This window comes from Pelodiscus sinensis, chromosome 6 (assembly GCF_049634645.1).
Source record: "Pelodiscus sinensis isolate JC-2024 chromosome 6, ASM4963464v1, whole genome shotgun sequence".
NCBI lineage: Eukaryota > Metazoa > Chordata > Testudines > Trionychidae > Pelodiscus > Pelodiscus sinensis.
In genome coordinates this window covers 18660449-18679736 of record NC_134716.1, presented here as the reverse complement: position 1 = coordinate 18679736, position 19288 = coordinate 18660449, and the positions used below count along the sequence as shown (strand labels likewise).

Genomic DNA, 19288 nt, shown 5'->3' with positions numbered 1-19288 from the left:
CACAACAGGTGACTGCCCCAAGAGGACCCATGTGATCCAACCTGTCTCACCATGTTGATGGGCATAATGTATGTGCATCTATGTATTTTTAAAGATGAATACTCTCATCCAGCTCTGCAGCTGGAAGAGATTAGTGTAGTTCCATTGAAATAAATGGAATGACACTGCTTTTAGAGCAGATGAGGATTTAGTCATGTTTGTATTACAGAGATCTCTCCCTTTCTCTGGCTGTAATACCCACATTGAGAGAGAGAGAACATTTCAGAACTGTTCAACATCCCATTTGGGCATTAAAATTTTTCATTTATTTGAAATGATTTTTCATTTTGATGTTTTAATTTATATCAAAACATTAAACACTTTTAAAAGGTTAAAATCAACACTGAACATTTTGACTGACACACAATCCCCCTTTTTATTATCCATTCACAAACATATGAGATTTTGACTTTTCATTTGATTGTGTGACCAAAAAAAAAAAGCGATAAATCTCAAATGCCCTTGCTGGATGAAAAAATTGTTTCTTTTCCTGTTCAACACTTCTGAGGAAGGCACAATCATTTCTCACTAGCAATAGATTTCTTGAGTATGACAAAGGGATTCTGGAAGTGGTGAGAAGAAAAATTGATGCATCACTGTGTATATCTACCCTATAAATGCTGCAATTGCACCATTCTTGTGCCGTAGTGTGGATAGCTGCTGGAGCGACAAAAGACCCTATTCTGTAACTGTAGGAAATCCATTTCTTTTCTGCTGCTGATCTAATGCTGTCAACATTGGGGCATAGGTCAGCTTTACTAAATCTCTGATAGGTATGAATTTTTCCTATCACTGAGTGACATAGGTAGAGAGGCTTAACTGTCTAGTGTAGACGAGCCCTAAAGGTCTGCCTGAAAAATTCCACTTAGAGACCAAGAGAAAATTACTTTTATGTGTGAATCAATTGAAACATCCAGATAGTTTTGCACTGATATTAGATGGGAAAATAAACAGCTATCTACAGTATCTACACAACTTTATCAACACTTCTAACTGCACTTCTAACCATTCCACATATCTTTCTGTAGAATGCTGTATGAAACCTCAGTTCCAGAGGCCAAAAACTTCACAGTAAATGCTAGACCAAATGTGTTTAATCCATACAAAGAGGCTCTGAGCATGGTCATTTCATTGTTGTATATGTAGAGCAGGAAAGGCTCCAGTTTGCAATGTGCTGAGAGCACAGAGCTCTTACTGACTTTAAATGAAGTGACGAGTATTCAGTCCATCACAAAATCAGGCTCTAAATATACATGGGTTCTTTTTTTTTTTAAATATAAAAGATCTGGTCTTATTTCACTTAGAAAACCAAATGAACAATACAAAGTGATAATAAACTTCCAGACTCCTATGCTCTTGGGCATCTTCTAAGAAACTAAATAGAGAAGAGTAGAACAAACACTGGGGCTTAGGTTTCATCTAAGACCCTCTCAGCTCATAGGGTGCATGTGGCCCTTTGGGGTTCTATGTGTGGCCCACAAAACATTTTGCTTCCTGTTACCGACATGCAGGATTGCCAGATTCCTCTAGTTTCCATTCACATAAATTGTTTTCCTACTGATATTACTAAAGTGACACACATGTACAGCATATGTACGTGAAGTGCAAGTTGATTGCACACACTATTGACTTTAAGAGCCACGTGCTCCCTCTGTATCCAATCAAAATGTTGCTACAGTTCAATCAGTATACCCCACAAATTCTAAATATAAAAGCTCAGTTAGCAAACTACCCTATCCTGGGAGACCATCTTGATTACAACAATTCTGCAGCCCACTGAGATTGAGAACCACTTATGTGGATCACTCAGTTTTCTAGGTGGCCCATCACTGTCACGAAGTGCTGTTTGGTCGATCTTTTCTATAATGGTTGTCATTGCTTTCCTAGAACTTCTGAGGTAGGGTGTGAATATAAGACATTCTTGCAAAAAGGCTTTTTTAGGTCAGGAGAGCAAAGAAATCTGCCTTAGCCTCCTCTTCCCAGTGTTTATTATAATTTAACTTAAGCTGTGAAATTAAATGATGTTTGAAAAATTAATTTAACTTCGTATGGGTGCAGATGTAACTGCTCAGTCAGCATAGGAACTAGGAGCCCAATTGTAAGGTTAAAAGTCTCTCTGGGCCAATCCTCATTGGTTCAATCCTGTAAGGTGCTGAGTTCCAGCAGTTCCTATTCACTTAAAGGGACTTGAGGGTGCTGTGCACATTGCAGGATCAGGTGAAGCTGAGAGGAGGGACCAAAACTCAGAGGGCCTATTAGGTATTTACCAGTGTTGCCCATCCTTAAATCTAACCTTGACTTTTACTACAGCAGAGAGGGCAATACAGAATATTACTGTTTAATGCATTTTTTCACCATTATATTGGAAATTTCCATGAACAGTTGTGCCATTTAGTGTAAATGTTTCCTGTGTAGGTTTTTTTTTTTAGTGACTGGAAAAATAAGCCTTGTACTTAAAATGAAACATTGATTTTATTCTTTAAAAAATGAGTGACCTATACATTCTGTTTCATAGCTATAATTTCAAGTATTTTATTATGTGTTGTAGAAATGTGATTGAAGGATAGATATTTTTCAGGTTAGATGACAGTCTGACTTAAAATTTACTACTTCACGCTATAAATTATGCGGTTTGAGATTTAGATATTTTAAAAAAACTTGATTTTTTAAAAAGATTTTTGGCAGCTCATCCTCTGGATATGAATACAAAACTAAATAAATGCAGTCGAGTAATATGTTCTGAATTGGTCACAGTAACTTAGAAAGTATTTCAAGTGAAACTATAGCTTTCATTTCAATAAATTTAGACTATTGCACTACCAGATAACCACATGAATGTTCTGGACAACAGTAAATGTTGGATACATTGTTGTAGTTAGTTCTCCATTGTAGAATATTTCATTTTATTAGCTTGAGACACAGAACATTACCTGAAAATCTATCTGCAATTGGTAGGTCAAATTTATAGCTGCTGTATGGACTTGTAATTTTCACAATGTAATATAAAATCAGATAAGAGGCTTTTTATCGGACAGTCTTAATGGATTTAAGGATGTGAAAAATGTAATGTGGTAGTTGACAAATTTTATGAAATAAGTTTTATACACAAGTACTAGAAGACTTATTTGGTATTGTCTAGGTCCTTCAGGGCGGGGAGCTGGCGATGGAGGAGTGTGAGAATCAGGCAGGGCCCTGGGAATGTTGGGGTGCAGTACAGGAAAAAGTTAGGAGGCTGGAGGGCAAGGTTCCCTGTAAGCTGTGCAGCAGTGTGCCTGTGCAGCTTTTAATGAGCCCTGCCCAGAGGCTCAGCGCTCCTGCGCAGGGAGCTCAGCTGACCTCCTGGGGGGAGGGGTCCTCTCACTGAGCAGGAGCAACTGCCTGTTAGAAACGGAGGAGCCCAGATAGCAGGTAGGAAAGGAAGATATGGAAAAGGGAAGGAGGGAATAAGTGGCTGGGGGGAGGGGGGGAGTTATAGGGTAGGGAAGTTTGGGGAGATGAAGAGGAAGGAGGGAAGAAGTGGCTGGGGGGAGTTGGAGGGAAGTTTGGGGAGTCTTATCTCCTGGCTGGGCAGCCTGGAGAGGAAAGAGGCACAGGTAGAGGCAAAACCCACCACTCTCCTCAAGCCTCCTGGCTGGGAAGGCAAGGGAAAAAGCAGACGGTTTGGGGAAATAGTGGGTGGCTGAGTGCTGGCATATAGGCGAGTTGGGGGTGGAGAGTTTGTGCTGCGTCCTGTCCTGACTCCTAGCTATGCTGCTAGTGTCTCCAAGTCTGAGAAACAGGATTTTATCTCAGCACCTGGCTGGGCTGGGGGAGCAGATTGTATAGGAGTAGGTGGGGGAAAGAAAGGGTGGATAGGTGCTAGCATCTGTCCAGTGAGGTGGAGGCAGGGGGGAGTTTTTTGCGGTGTCCTGACTTACCTGCTGCAGTCCAGATGGGAGAGGGAGACACTTTCTGTCAGTCTGGGTTGGAGGGGGGTGGGAAGCAGGCTGTATGGGGGTGCCAGGACATTTGCATGATTACATTTCAAACAAAGTTTACATTGGTGTTAATGGCTTAAGGCAGTGGTGTGCAACCTTTTTTCATTCACGACCCTCACGGGGGCTGCCAAATTTGGGTGAGGGGGAAAAAAAATAAAAGTAAGCGGCTCTTTTCATTGTCAGGCAGCTCTCCTGCCACTCCTCCACCCCCGCCGCATGTACGTTGGGCACCAAACTGGGAAACCAGGAAAAGCAGCTGGCTGGATCCAAGCTCTGCGACCCCCAAGGGGGTCGCAACCCACGGGTTGCGTACCACTGCAAGGAAGGAAAAGATTTTTTGCAGTGTTGTAGATATCTAAAATTCTGATCTTCATGATTTTTTAAAAAAATCTGTGTTACTAATTAGTACGTGGTATACAGTATTGTATTGAATTAAGACTAGACCTTTGCTAGGTAGTAGAGTTCTGACTCTTACGAGTTAGAAGTAGCAAGTACTAGATGTGATGCTGGTTGTTTTATAGGATGAAACCTTATTTGTAAACTATTTGAACATGTGTCTGTCTACAAATCCTGAAGTCACATGTTAATTTGCTCTGGGGCTTCTCTTTTGAGTTGGTGATAAATACGGGGTGAAAGTTTCAAACAAGGAGAACTTGCATCTGTTTTTACAGGTCTCAGTTTCACTTCTTCTTGTATAGCATGGATCGTAAACATTCCCCAGAGAAACTGTATAAACCTGCATGAATGTCTTTTACTCTCCCTTCTTGTTGACTCAAAGATTTCTTTAGCATCTTAAAGCCACGTGTGGATAATATGCATTTTGGTTTGTTTACTAGCCTGAGTTGTTAGAAAGGATGATGATGCATGTACTTCAAGAGTAGTGCTAATTTTCTTTTTATTTGATTTTATATTAAATAAACCTCGTAAGCATTGCTCCTTGTTAATTATCCCTTGTTTTAATATATTTTCTTCCATACCTATGGACTGTTTAAAATATATATTTATATTTAGGATTTTTATTTGTGCTGGTGGTGCACATCCACACACTACCTTAATATTGGCGTTGCACATAAAAAATTTCAACCCCCACAAAATAAAACTCAACCTGCCCAAGGATAGAAATGATTAGACAGAACACTGGGAGGGGGTAGAGTTGCCAGATACTTCACACAGGAGTTCTTGAACAACTGGATTTGCACACAGGCACACAGATCTCTGATAGATTGATAGATAGATAGATAAGACACTAACATAGAATGGTCCCTTGGAGGATTGGAAGGAATGTGAGTCTTGGTTAAGTTCATGCTGCATTGTTGAATCTAATGTTAACTTCACTTCCTGTGTCTCTTACAGGGTCAGAGACATGCTGACTGATGTTATCAAGGGTGCTTCAAAGTAAGAATTGTTCCTTTATTAGAATCTAGAAAGTTATTTCTGCTGCATTTTTTTCATTGTGCATGAAACAAGCCATATTTCCTATACATGTTTGAATGATTTCAACTCATAGCCACAAGTATAAGGATGGGAGTTTCTCTCTGTGTACTCCCATTGTGCTGTTGGCTAGGTGCATTATCTGAAGCATTAGGCATAGGCCGTTGGAAAGGTGAAGTACTATACTATACATTTTGTTCACTCTATTGGTCCAGTCTTTTATGGCAAGTGACTTTCCTTAAACCATTGTTTTAATTATTTTATTCCTCTCAGCTGTGTTGAAGGTGGAGCATAACTTCTTCAAAGCTAACCCACTGGCTCTCGTTTTTGTGTCCAGACCCCTCTCCCAGCTGACGGTAGATGCAGACATGTTTTCATGCCCTCACTCGTGTGTTAGCGTATGGCACTGCATTGGCAGTGAACATGCTGGTTCCGCTCTCAAATGCCTTTGGAGATCTTTCGGGATAGTTGCTAGTGGCTTGAGTTCTTCCTTCTTTGCCCACTCTTGATCAACTTCACTCTGCTCTGTGCAGGGGAGTCTGTGCTTCTGGAAGGGGTAGAGGCCTCGTGGAAATGGGGGAGGAGTGTTGAGGACAGCTGCCTCTCGAGGCTGCCTGAACCGTGGCACCCCCAAGCATTGCCTTCCTGGTGCCTTCTGCTCCCCAGGAAGCTCTAAACAGGCTGGAGCATGCTGTGTGACAATTTAAAAGGCTTGGAACTCCAGCTGCCACTTTGCCCTCCTCGATGGCAGGCCCCCTTTGCTCTGCCTGTTGCTGGGTCGGTCTGTGTGGTTGGTTAACATGGATAACAGCTTCTTATATTCAACCTGTGGTGCCACAAATCTGGGTAAAAATAACTCTTGATTGTCATGGATATTTGCAGCAGTGCTATTTTGTGGGTGGTTCCTGCTGGAGTTACAGAGAAGGTTAGATCTAAGTATATTGGGAAGTTCAGAGTTCTGGCAGTTTTAGGTACTCACATTTTCTGCAAAGATTTTGAAGGTTTTTGCATCTTTAACCATGAAGCTGTCCTGGATGAATGCTGCAATTAGAAATGTTCACATCCATATGCTTTCCTGCAAATCCACCTTCAGGTAGCTCACTTCTGTGTGGAGAAGGGGAAGATGGAAGAGGAAAGGAAGAAGAAGGAACTGATTAAAATTAAACTCTAAATTGTTAGCTATTTGTTAAATACCTATGAATAGTTAGAGAAGTAGAGGTTGAAATCCTTTGTGTGAGTACTATGAAGAGTAAGATACAAATCAGGAACATAATGAGCTCTTACAGTGTCATTTCCTGGTTCCAAGTAACAAGGCCTAATTTTCTGAAAAAAAAATTAGTTCATGGGTCAAATTAGTTCATTGGTAACTTGTCACTATTGGTTCCTGGGATAAACTCTTTTCATGGCTAGCTGCAAGGGAATTCTTCATAGATAGACCATGTCTCTAGAACTTTTTCCCTGTTTTGTGCTTTTTCCCAGTCTAACTGCAATACATTCCAGGATAGAATGGTCTGGGTTTTGAAACATTTTTCGTTCTTCTCATAGAACCAGGGCTAAGAGAGAAAATCCTGAGGAAGGGTGGAGGATAGCTGCAGGTCCCCCTGGAAAGTACGAGGTTTGGGGCTAGCTTCCCCTAGCCAGCCCTTCAGAGCTGCCCAGACCACACTGCCATGGCTCCAGTAGCAATTTAAAGACCCCAGAGTTCCAACCTCCCCTACTGCCGTTGTCAATCCTGCATAGAACCTAGATGGTTTTGGGGTCTGAAGTTGTTGGTTTTTATGTTGACAAGCTGATAGTTTGCTTGATAGCAGATTATGTTTTATGAATTTAATGACAAGATGGGGTGACGTCAGTTGTAAAGTATCTAATTAGCTTGAATCTTTTAGAGTGTAACCAACCAATTAGTAATGGACATCAACATAAATGACTATATCAATAAATTCTGAAGTCATTTGAGGTAAGAATACTCTGAGAAATGAACTTACCACCTCATCAAAAGCTTCAGAGGGGTAACTGAGTTAGTCTGTAACTGGAAAAACTTAAAAACCAACAAATTGCCTAGTAGCACCTTAAATACTAACAGAACATTTAAATAGTATCATGAGCTTTTGTGGTCATCTGAAGATGTGAGTTGTGCCCACGAAAGCTCATGATACCATCTACATGTTTTGTTAGTCTTTAAGGTGCTACTAGTCTATTTGTTGTGTTTTAAGTTTCACCTAATCAAAATTATTTTAGCTATCTCTGATACAAAGTGGTCTGGATTTAGTGACCGAGAGCTGAAAGGTCAATGGCATTCCATTAAGATGCTCTTCTGCTTTCTCAAAAAATCATTTTTAGATGTAAAATGAAATCTCTTAAGACAGGAAAATAGGTTTGAGCTTCCAGAGTGATAGATTAATAGCTATAGTAGTAGCTAAGCAGTCTTTCTGGGCATGCAATAAAGTGATTACAATGTATTAAAAAAACAAAATTAAATGTAGACCGTTTCACCAAACTAGAACTGTACATGACACAAAATTGGTGGTACTTCATATAATCTATTCTACATAATATCTCAAAAAAAGTAAATCACAGGATGACAAATAAATTCTTGGCACCTATCTTTGCAGTCTTTTTTCTGGACATAATTTAAATCCCAATGTCTTGGTTTTAGGAAAATTTTATAAAATATATCTGTAGGAATTTAGCAGAAAAGGTTCACAAGAATGCCTGTTCCCTAGAAATTTTCAAAATCAAGATAATTCATGGGAAAACTTGCATATGAATACCCTGTTTCTACTTCTAGTGTTTGCTCATGTCCATTCGAAATAGGTGTATGTGCCTGCCATATGCACTGGTGCTAGAAGATTTCCCTAAGGCCGTGTCCAGACTCAGGGTTTTTTTCGGGAAAAGTAGCCTTTTCCCGAAAAAACTTCCCCTGCGTCCAGACTCAAGCCGCGTTCTTTTGAAATTATTTCGAAAGAACGCGGCTTTTCTTTCAATGGCGGTAAACCTCAATTTACGAGGAAGAACGCCTTCTTTCGAAAGTTCCTCTTTCGAAAGAAGGCGTTCTTCAATGTAAATAGGCCGTCTTCGAAAGAGAGCATCCAGACTCGCTGGGTGCTCTCTTTCGAAAAAGCGGATTTCTCTTTCGAAAGATCCGCCTGCAGTCTAGACGCGATCTTTCGAAAGAGGCTCTTTCGAAAGATGCTTTCGAAAGAAGCCTGCAGTCTAGACATAGCCTAAGTGGTACCAGTAGGGGCCAGGGTCCCCTGGAGGAGCGCACACATACCTCACTATATAGGGCGGTCCACGGGCCTGCACTCCTCAGTTCCTTCTTACTGCCAGTGACAGTGCTTGGAACAGCCTGTTCCTGCCTTAGCTGCAGCAAACACTACCATTGTTGATTATTCTAAAGGAGCTGCTAAAGTACCTGTAAATTGTTGAACTTTCATTCTTTCAAAGATACTCTGCCTGAGGAACAGGGCATGCCCCCTACCCTGGCTTCAAAACCTGCACTGCATGCCCCAAGTTCATGCCAGTTAAAGATCTACATGCTGCCTGCCTGCGTTGCCTGGGGGGGAAGGACATGTGTCACATTTGCAGGTCCTTCTGTCTCACAACTATTAAAGAACGAAGCATTCCTCTTGGAGTGCACTTAATGGCATCTGCACTTGCTCCGCAGGATCAGTGGTCAGACTCGGCACTGAGTATTGGTGCCTCGATGTGCAGCACGCCGCTGGCATTGATGGCTTGGCGCTGGTCATCAAACACAGCCCCGGCTAGACTGGCTAGGAAGCCAGGCAGAGACAAGTCCCCTCATAAAAATAATGGAAAGAAGTGTGACCAGTCAGTGGACAGGCTGGCGAAGCCCCACAAGGCACCAAGTCCCATGTCTGAGTCACCTTCATTGGTGTTGTAGGTCTCTCTCTGCTCCATGCTGGAGGCCTTCTAGCCTATGCAGAATGTAAGTGCCATGCCAATACCATCCCCAACACCAATAGGGACTCGGGACAGGGGTAAACTTCTATTTGGCCCCCAGTCTCTTGGCATCATCCAATGACGCTCTCCTCTGGTGTCCGAGAGGAGACAGCTCTGAAGTCCCCATCGGTCTACACATGAGAAATCAGGGCACAACGTGTGATCTCCTGCGTTGCCAGAGTTGGTGCACAGACCTGTGCAGTCATATACCCCCCATGCCAGCACAAGGCATATCCTGCTTCTCCCAGTCCCCATCCCGGCACCATGGATCCTGTTCCCTGGACTTGAGGAGTGGTTCTTCGGGGCGCTGTAGCTCCTTAAGACCCTCTGAACGTTTCTGGTCTCCAAGGTCTACATCAGTGGCGGAGTCCTAGCGCCAAAAGAGTCGTTGCTCCCGCTCCTCATTTTGTGTGTAAGAGAGCTTCCATTCCTGCAGTGTGGTTTCAAAAGGAATGGAAGCTTCCTTACACACAGCATTTCAAAGGGGCAGCATTGCATGAAGCCTTGGGTCAGCAAGTCCCCAGCTTACTCCATGCGCCACATGGTGCTTTTAGCTGGCTGTTGCTAAACTTCAAAGGTGGAGGTGCCCTATCGACTAATCGAATAATTGATGCAAAATGCATAGACTATTCAGTTAGTCAAATACTTGATATTTAACATCCCTAATGCAATATAGTGTCCATCTGTTCTGCGAACAAGGCACCAGTGTCAAAGGGGAGGTCCTGTATGGAGTTCTGTGCCTCTGGAGGGAGATAGGCCCGACAGTAGGAGGAGATGGCAGAAGCCATAGAGCGAGCCACCGAGTCTGCATCACCTGACGCCACCTGCAAGGCCGCCAGGGCCAGAGACGACACCTCTTCTAGCAGGGCCTTATACTCACTTATATTATTCATATTTATATTGTATACTTATTTCTTTTATGTATTAATTGTTTAGGCCTGTATTTGCCTGTAATACCCATATCTAATTGTGTATCTGTATTTATTAAATATTAATTAGTAATTAGTATTAATGTAAGTTATACAGTTATGTATATTTACTTAGCATAATTATGGAAGCCTTTGTTCACAGACATCAGCCTTTGTTAGACTGTAACATCAACATAATTCCCCTCTCATTGAATATGGTCCTGGGCCTAACATTCCCAGGCCTGCTATAAGGAACCTAACACTATTGGCAAATAAAATCTGTCTGTCAGTCGTACAGACTAAGGGACAGATGAGGCATGAATGTGTGGTTGGCAAAGCAAGATGGTCACATAACAGTGTTTTGCCCACTAGATCACCTTGATTATGCTTTTCCGGGACAATGGGTAAACATCCTCCCAGAAAAAACAAAAGTACGGGAGGGTAGAAGAAAGAAAGAGCCCGAAGTATGGGCCTGGTGCTTGAACCAAAGTAAGCAAGAGTTATACTAGGAGTAATAGACAGGCTTTGTCAAAAGCATGTGTTTGCCTGCAAGTCAGAGTGTCTCAGCACTAGAATTGCTAGCACTGATAAAAGCACATGAAATATGTAAATACATTCCACCAGTATAGTACAAGGACACCCAACTGACTACATAATAAGATAGTTTAAAACAACAAGAGTGAAAGCATAACGGGAAGTAAGTACAAGGGGAGGTACCAAACGTGTCATTAATAAGATGATACATAAGGTGTGTATCATAGATTGTCTATCTCTGTCTATAAATTTTTGGATACCTTGACTTAACTCTTTGTTTGGCCTGGGGACAATAATGAAATCCATGCTATGGATTGAGCCAACTCCATTGTCACAGGTACAAACGCATAGGGGCTCGGAGGCCATCCAGCTGCATTGTCGACAATTAATCTGACTCGGTGCCTTCATATCTTACCTGAATCTGTGGTCTTTGGGGGCTTATGTGAAGTCTGTTATGCTAGCTACCTGCACAGAGCTGACATGATAAACTGAGGCAGCATACAAAAACACACACAGCCGAACGTTTATCATCGCTAAGCTAGCGGGAGACCTGTCAGGATGCCTCAACAGTGAATCCTGAATAGACTACATCAATGTCCTGACCTACTACAGTTGGAACTGTTATATACCCGGCTTTAAGGATAAGGTCCAGCTGCATCCTCATCGGCCTTTCCCCCTAAAGTGGTCTCCACCTTTCATGTGGACCAAAACATTTCTCTACCGGTCTTCTACCTTAAGCCTTGTGTGAACAATGAGGAAAGGTGCCTTCACGCACTGGATGTGTCGGGTGCTGGCTTTTTACCTGGAGAGGAAACGTGCCTTTCACAGATCCATACAGCTTTTCGTGGCCTGTGCGGAGCATGGGAGGGGTTCCCCGATTTCCTCTGAGCAGCTGTCCATGTGGATTAGTTCCTGCATCCATGTGTGCTATAAATTAGCAGGGGCTTGGCACTGGAGCTGATTAGGGCCCACTCCACCAGGGCTCAGGCTTACTCACATGCTTACCTTGCGCATGTCCTGATCCAAGACATTTGCCGAGCAGCAATGTGGTCATTGGTACGTACATTCACGTCTCATTATGCCATCACACAGCAGGCCAGGGATGATGATGTGTTCGGGAGGGCTGTTTTGCAGACTGCGTTCTCCTAACTCCTGCCCACCTCTGCATACACTGCTTACAGTCACCTGTGTTGAATGAACATGAGCAAGCATTGGGAGAAGAAAGGAAAGTTACCTATTCTGTAACTGGTGTTCTTCAAGATGTGTTGCTTGTGTCCATTCAACCTCCCACCCTCCTCCCCTCTGTTGGAGTTCCAGCAAAAAGGAACTGATGAGAGAGGGGCCATGGGGCACCCTATATAGCAGGGGTGGGCAATAACACTGCTCTACAGCCAGAATGCTTCTGAAATAAATGTAGTCAAACTTTACTAATTCTGGGTCACTGAGAACGAAAATGATGCTTAAAATTGTTGATTGGCTCTAGTTTTCAAGATATGCTATTGGGTCAGTATATACGACCCTTGACTTGCGAATGGTGGAGGATAAGTGAGTCATAAAGGGAAGGGATCTCAATTTAAACCAGAAATGACTAAAATACATCTTGGACTGGATCTATGAATAAATCTATGACTGGGTTTGGACAGTACTTGCTTTTTAGGCAAAACAATGAATGATGCAATCTGAAGCTGGTATTGCGTCATACATTATATGAATTGCATCATGTTATTCCTAGAAGTCATGGATGTTTTGCTGCATAATGGCAATGTTTTGCCATCAATTCCAGTTGGTCATGCAGTCCATGTGAAGGAAACAACTTTTGAGGTGCATAAACTATGACCAACATCAGTGGCAGCTTTGTGGTGATTTGAAGGTTGTTGCTCTCTTGCTTGGTCTGCAGACTGGATACACAAAGTACTGCTGTTTTCTCTGCAAATGGGACAGTCATGCAAGAGATTCCCACTACATCAAGATAGATTGGCCACTCCGACAGTCATTGGAGCCTGGGAGGAAAAGTGTTCAGCATCCACCACTTGTTGAATCAAGGAAGATTTTGTTACCACCCTTAGACATCAAGCTGGGTCTGATGAAGAACTTTGTCAAGGCCATGGACAAAACACAAGCAGCTTTCAAGTACCTCCGTGGAAAATTTCCAAGGTTAAGTGAAGCGAAGATAAAGGAAGGTGTCTTTGTTGGTCCTCAGATTCGTTAACTTTTTCGAGGTGATGCATTTGACCATGCACTGCGTGGCAAGGAAAAGACGGCATAGAAAGCCTTCCAGTTAGTGGCAATAAATTTTCTCGGAAACAAGAAGGCAGACAACTACAGGCTGTTGATGGAAAACCTTCTCAAGTAATACAAAAGCCTTGGTTGCAACATGTCACTAAAGATACATTTTTTGCACACTCATCTAGATTTTTTTTCCACTGAACTGCAGAGCAGTGAGCGATGAGTACGGCGAGCGATTTCACCAGGACATTGCAGTAATGGAGAAACACTATCAGGGCAAATGGAGCCCATCAATGCTTGCAGACTAATGCTGGACAGTGACAAGAAATGCTCCATTTAATGAATACAAGAGACAAGCCAAGAAGCGCCAAGTAGACACTGAATAGGACTAAACTATGTACATAATAGTTTTTTGCCTTTTGTTTCATAATAAATTTTATTTATGTAATCCTTTTGCTGATTTTTAAAGTGTTACATAAACAGGACAGGTGAAATATTATCATGTAAAGCAACCATAAACACATGAAAAGACCTAGGTTTACAATTTATGATTAAAACTCTACTATCTACACAATATACATAGACGTAAAATGTAAAAACTTAAATATCTTGGAAACAGTAGCCAGTCAGTTGTTTTAATTGTCATATTTGAATTCAGCACATCAAAATACATAATAAATAGCACATTTTATCTCTGAAGCAGACGACTTCTAAAAAATTGTAGACCAGTGTAATTTTTGGCCTGGGGCCACTTCGAAATTTTTTGAAGTGGTGCTGGGCCGTTCCAGAAGGGGCGGGGCCATGATGCTTCCAGGCTTCCTCACTCTCAGACCATGATTGCCCCCCCTTTGCCCCCCCATTCCCACTAAGTACCCATGCACCTGGCAGGACTGGAAGAGGCTTTGTGCATTCCCCCACCCCCAGACCAATTAGGGTCTGGGGGCGGGGGAAGCACGGAAAGTTTCCTCTGCCCTGCCAGGAGCATATAGCACTTTGAAGTGCCGCATGCTCTTGGCAGGTCGAGAGGAGACTTCACTTATTACCCCGCTCCCAAGCCCTGATTGGCTTGGGAGTGGGGGAATGCACAAAGTTTTCTCTGCCCTACCCCTACCCTGCAAGGATCACGCGGCACATCAAAGTGCTGTGCGCTCCTCACAGGGTGGGGGCAGGGCAGAGGAAGCTTCGTGCGCTCCCTCGCCCCCAAGCTCTGATTTGCCTGGGGGCGGGGGAGCGTGCAAAGCCTCCTCCTACCTTACAAGAGCACTTGGAAATGCTGCACGCTTCTCGCAGGGCAAGGGTAGGGAGGAGGAAACTTTGTACACACCTCCCATCCCGAAGCCTATCAGGGCTTGGGGGTGGGGGAGCACGTGAAGTCTCCTCCCACCCTGCCAGGAGTGCGTGGCACTTCAAAGTTCTACGTGCTCCTGGCAGGGCAGAGGAAACTTTGTGCACTTCCCCAACCCCCAGTCCCTAATTGGCCTGGGGGCAGAGGAGCGGCAGGGCCTCCATAGGGCTGGGCTGGATCTGGCCTGCAGAGGCTCTTTTGTCCACCCCAGCTATATACTGTGGCATGCATGCACCACTCCAGGGGGTGCTGGGGACCCTGGATCCTATAGGTATTGCTTAAGGAAAAACTTTTGGCACCAGTGCATGCGGCAGGCATGCACTGCTATGTTGGATGGACATGAGCGACACATCTAGAAGAACACCAGTTATAGGACAGGTAACTGTCTTGTTTCTCATCATTGTGTCTATTAAATAAGCAAACACAGAGTAAAGATCAAAAAGTGCAAAAATGCTGCTTTATTGTAATGTTTAGATAATTCATATTTACAAGTGCCGGTGCTAGCTGTAGCTGCTAGTTAATGCTTGATATCTCCCTTGTTTTGTGGTTATCTGTATATTTACATGCTGCTGCCTCTCTAATAAGCACCTGTCTCTCCAAACATTGAATACTTTTGGGAGAATGTGGCTACTAAACTCAGCCATGTTAAGATTTTTGCAAGTACCACCAACAGAGAATTTTATATATTTTCAGCAAAATCAAATTATCTGACTGATATGAGACAGACAGATTTTCTTTAGTTGCTTGAATGCCACAAAAGTCTCTCTCTGATACATCCATTTGTGTAAGGCTTTGGATGAAAAAGAGGAAAAAAGAAAACTATTGGAACAATTAGTTTAGTTTCCTTCCATCTCACTGTGTGAGGGTGAAATGTGGGGCACGTTCATCTGGATCTTTTATGTCTTGTTAATTACTGTTTCTTCTTTTCAATAGGGAGAGCCCAGTGGTAAAAGGAAACTCTCTCTTAGCTTTAACTGGCCTTGCAGTTGCTGTAGCAAAACATGAAAATAGCCTTTCTTTAGACACTGAAGTAGGACCACAGGTGAGTTAAACCTTAGAAACACTGTTTTGTTACCTTAATGTGACTTCAGATCAAAACAGAAGCACTGAGAGATGGCATGGTTGAGGGGGCTGATAATGGAATTCATAGCCCCTTACTCTCTCATCCATTCATATCCAGTCTTGCTCAGTAGTGACCATCTACCAGCTCTCAATCTGAATGTGTCCTAATCACATAAAATGCAACAGTTGACAAATTTGTTGTCAGTCTTGTCAGAGAGGAGAAAGATCCAGTAGATATTGAGCCCCCCACCACCACAGCTGCCTTCTCTCACTCTGGATTATATTTAATAAAATGTTTTGGGAGAGGTTGCATTGCCACTTCCTGCGCTCTACCTGCCCTGCAGCTCAGTAGAGGAGTTCACCACTTGCCATGAGCTCTACATTTCACACATGTAAAAGATGATTTGTTTTAGAAATAGATATATCCATAGTATGTGTTACCCAGAAATTCCCACTGGCCGCCACCCAGTATGGATTTATTGATTGAGGAATTAACACTCCACCATATGCACTATATGGTTAAACTAAAGAGGATAGAGCTACCACTAAAGGTTTAAACTAAAGAGGAACCAGCTCTTCCCCCCCCCTTTTATTCATTCACTCACACACATTCATTGCTGCCCTCAGGCACTCTCACACTTACACAGGCATATGGATTGCAGAAGGAGCCAAGGCATGTTGATTTTGGAGGATCTGTCTGCTGATCATGGTTGGGGGGGAGCAGGTCAGAAAAGAAAGAGAGTTTCTGGCTGCAAAAAGAGGAGCTTCTCAGAAAAAGTGTCAGTTTATTTCCATAAAAATCCATATGTAAAATCAAGTAATAGCTCAGACAGAGGCTTCTGGGCATGCTCCCTGGTGACGAATGTGGATGAGTCACAGGAGTTGTACAGAGGCAATAAAAGGAGAGAGCAAGTGGCAGAAGCCCTTTTTCTGAGAAGCTCCTCTTTCTGCATCCAGAAGCTCTCTTTCTTTTCTGACAAGTTCCTGCCATGATTAGCAGACAGACCCTCCAGAATCAGCATGCCTTGGCTCCTTCTGTAACCCATATGCCTGTGTGAGTGTCTGAGGGCAGCGGTGTGTGTGTGTGCGAGAGCAAGAGTGAGCTGGTTTCCCTTTAGTTTAAATCAGTGTTTCTCAACCTCTTTTTATAAAGTACCCCTTTGTGTAAAAAATAAATAAATAACATAAAAAAAAAATTAAGTACCTCCAGTACCTACAATTTTCAGACACAAATCTTTTTCTACCATTGCAACACATTTGTTTAAACACTCATCAAACATTGCCATATAGTAACCCAATGCCCTCTCCCAGAGCCAGGCACCCACCAGCCGCCCCCCCCCCCCCCAACTCTAACCTAATGCCCCTTCCCTACCCCTTTTTTAGTGTATGTATTTATACTAAAAAAGTAAATTTTCTAGCAACAGTAACTGTGATATGGGCACAATACTATCAGATGAAAAATATTGCATGGACTCAAAACTTGGTTTCCCTAAATAGCATATCTCAAAACTCAAGTCTGGGCACACAAACTAGAATCCTGACACAGTGACCCAGAGCCACCTTCCTGCAGGGAAGGAGCGCAGTAGTTGGGCTCATGGAGGGGGCTCTGCAGATTGGGCACTGACCTGCATAGTGGGGGCAGCAGCAGCTCCCGAGCCAGGGGCACTGGGTTTCCAGCAGGCATTTGAAGTGCCTGTTCCTTCCACTCAGCACTAAGGAGCAAGTGGCCTGCCAATGCCGGGCTATGTGCTTGCACCCTAGCCCGGCACCCCCCTAGCGTGGTGCCCGGGGCAACTGCCCCCCCCCCCGGCACTCCTCGCTATACCCCCGTCGCAGAGCCAGGCAACCCCAGCTTCCCCCAACCCAATTCCTGGGTTTCACCAAAGGTATTGCAGCCACGCTCTTCTCCCTCCAGGTGCTAGAGTGCCTGTAAAGAGCGGCTGTTAACATCCAGGCTTGAACATTCAATTTTACAGGCACATGTGTTGAGGTACCCCACAGACTTCTCTTGTGTACCCTTAAGGGTACGCTTACTACAGTTTGAGAAACACTGGTTTAAACCTTTAGGCTATGTCTACATTGCGTATTCTTGCACAAGAAGATATGCAAATGAGGTGTGGCGATGAATATTGTTGCACCTCATTTGCATACCTGATGAGCCACCATTTTGGGGCAAGAGGCTTTTGAAAAATAAGTGGCAGAATGGCTCTTGGGCAAGAGGGGGGGTCTCACGCAAGTGGAGTGTAGACTGCTCCTTCTTCCACAAAAGCCCCTTGCGTAAAATGGCGGCTCATTAGGTATGCAAATGAGGCACTGCGATGCACATTTGCATATCTTCTTGCGCAAGAGTGAGCAATGTAGACGTGTCCTTATTGTAAGATGTATCTTTTTTAGTAACCATATAGTGCATATAGTGGAATGTTAATTCCTCTATCAATAAATCCATACTAGTGTTACCCTGGGTGGTCTCCAGTGGGAATTTTTGGGCAACAGTATGTATGGGGGTATGAATTATGTATAGAAATAATTTAGTCTCAGAGGGGTAGCCATGTTAGTCTGTAACTTTAAAAATCAGTAGTCCTGTGGCATCTTAGAGACTAACAAAAATATGTCTGTGACCTAATGATATTAGAGGTGATAATTGGGGAAGCTATCTTTGTAATGGGTAAGATAACTAGAGTCTTTGTTGAGACCCCTGCGCAGTGTCGAATTTTAGCATGAATAACACTTCAGAGGATACCCTTTCAAGTGCAGTTTTAAAAGGCTTTTGAAGCAGGATGCAGGTAATTAAGTCGTTGAGACAATGTCCTTTCTGCTTGAAACGGCAAGAAACTGTTTTTTCTTTGTGATCCTGTCTAATATCTGTTTTGTGGGCGTTGATCTTTTGGCGAAGTGTCTGAGACGTTTGTCCAATGTACATGGCAGATGGACACTTTTGGCACATGATAGCATAAATTATATTTCTGGATGCGCAGGAATATTTGTTCTTGATCTTCTAACTCACTTGGTTAGGTCCAATAATGGTATCGCAGAGTGAATATGTGGACAAAGCTGGCAACGGGGTTTGTTGCAAGGGAAGGTACCAGGGTTGGTATGAGTGTGGTATGTCCTGTGGTTGTTGGTAAGAATCATCTTGAGGTTAGGTGATTGTCTATAGGAGACTATGGGTCTGTCTCCCAGAGCCTCTCGGAGTTTAGTATCCTGTTCCAGTATAGGCTGTAGTTTATTGATAATGTGTTGGACAGGTTTAAGTTGGGGGTTGTAGGTGATGACAAGTTGTGTTCTATTGTTGGTTTTCTTGGGTCTGTCTTGAAGTAGATGATTTCTAGGTATTCATCTGGCTCTTTCAATTTGCTTTTTTATTACTCCGGGTGGGTAGTTAAGGTTTATAAATGCTTGGTAGAGATCCTGAAGTTTCTGGTCTCTGTCAGTGGGATTAAAGCAGATGCAGTTGTATCGAAGGGCTTGGCTATAGATGATGGATCGTATGGTGTGTTCTGGATGGGAGCTGGAAGCATGTAGGTAACTGGATAAGTCAGTGGGTTTTCTGTAGAGAGTGGTGTCTAATTTTCCATTGTTGATTTGTACTGTGGTGTCCAGGAAATGGATCTCTCGTGTTGAATGGTCCAGGCTGAGGTTGATGGTGGGGTGTATGCAAGTATAAATATGCAGGCCAGAATCAGACTAGAGATGACGAGGTGGATCCAATCAGGGAGGATGAGGCCCACTTCTAGGAGCTACTCATCTTCATCCTCCCTGATTGGATCCACCTCGTCATCTCTGGCCTGCATATTAATAGCTGC

General features: G+C 43.2%; 1 protein-coding gene across 1 annotated transcript in view; it reads left to right on the top strand.

Moving 5' to 3' along the window:
* FOCAD (focadhesin) overlaps positions 1 to 19288 on the top strand; it is a 227524-nt gene that overhangs the window by 155234 nt on the left and 53002 nt on the right. The window contains exons 25-26 of the mRNA XM_075931485.1: positions 5370 to 5411; positions 15357 to 15465. Coding sequence (XP_075787600.1) covers positions 5370 to 5411; positions 15357 to 15465 — 151 coding nt within the window. The remainder of the gene's footprint in view (positions 1 to 5369; positions 5412 to 15356; positions 15466 to 19288) is intronic.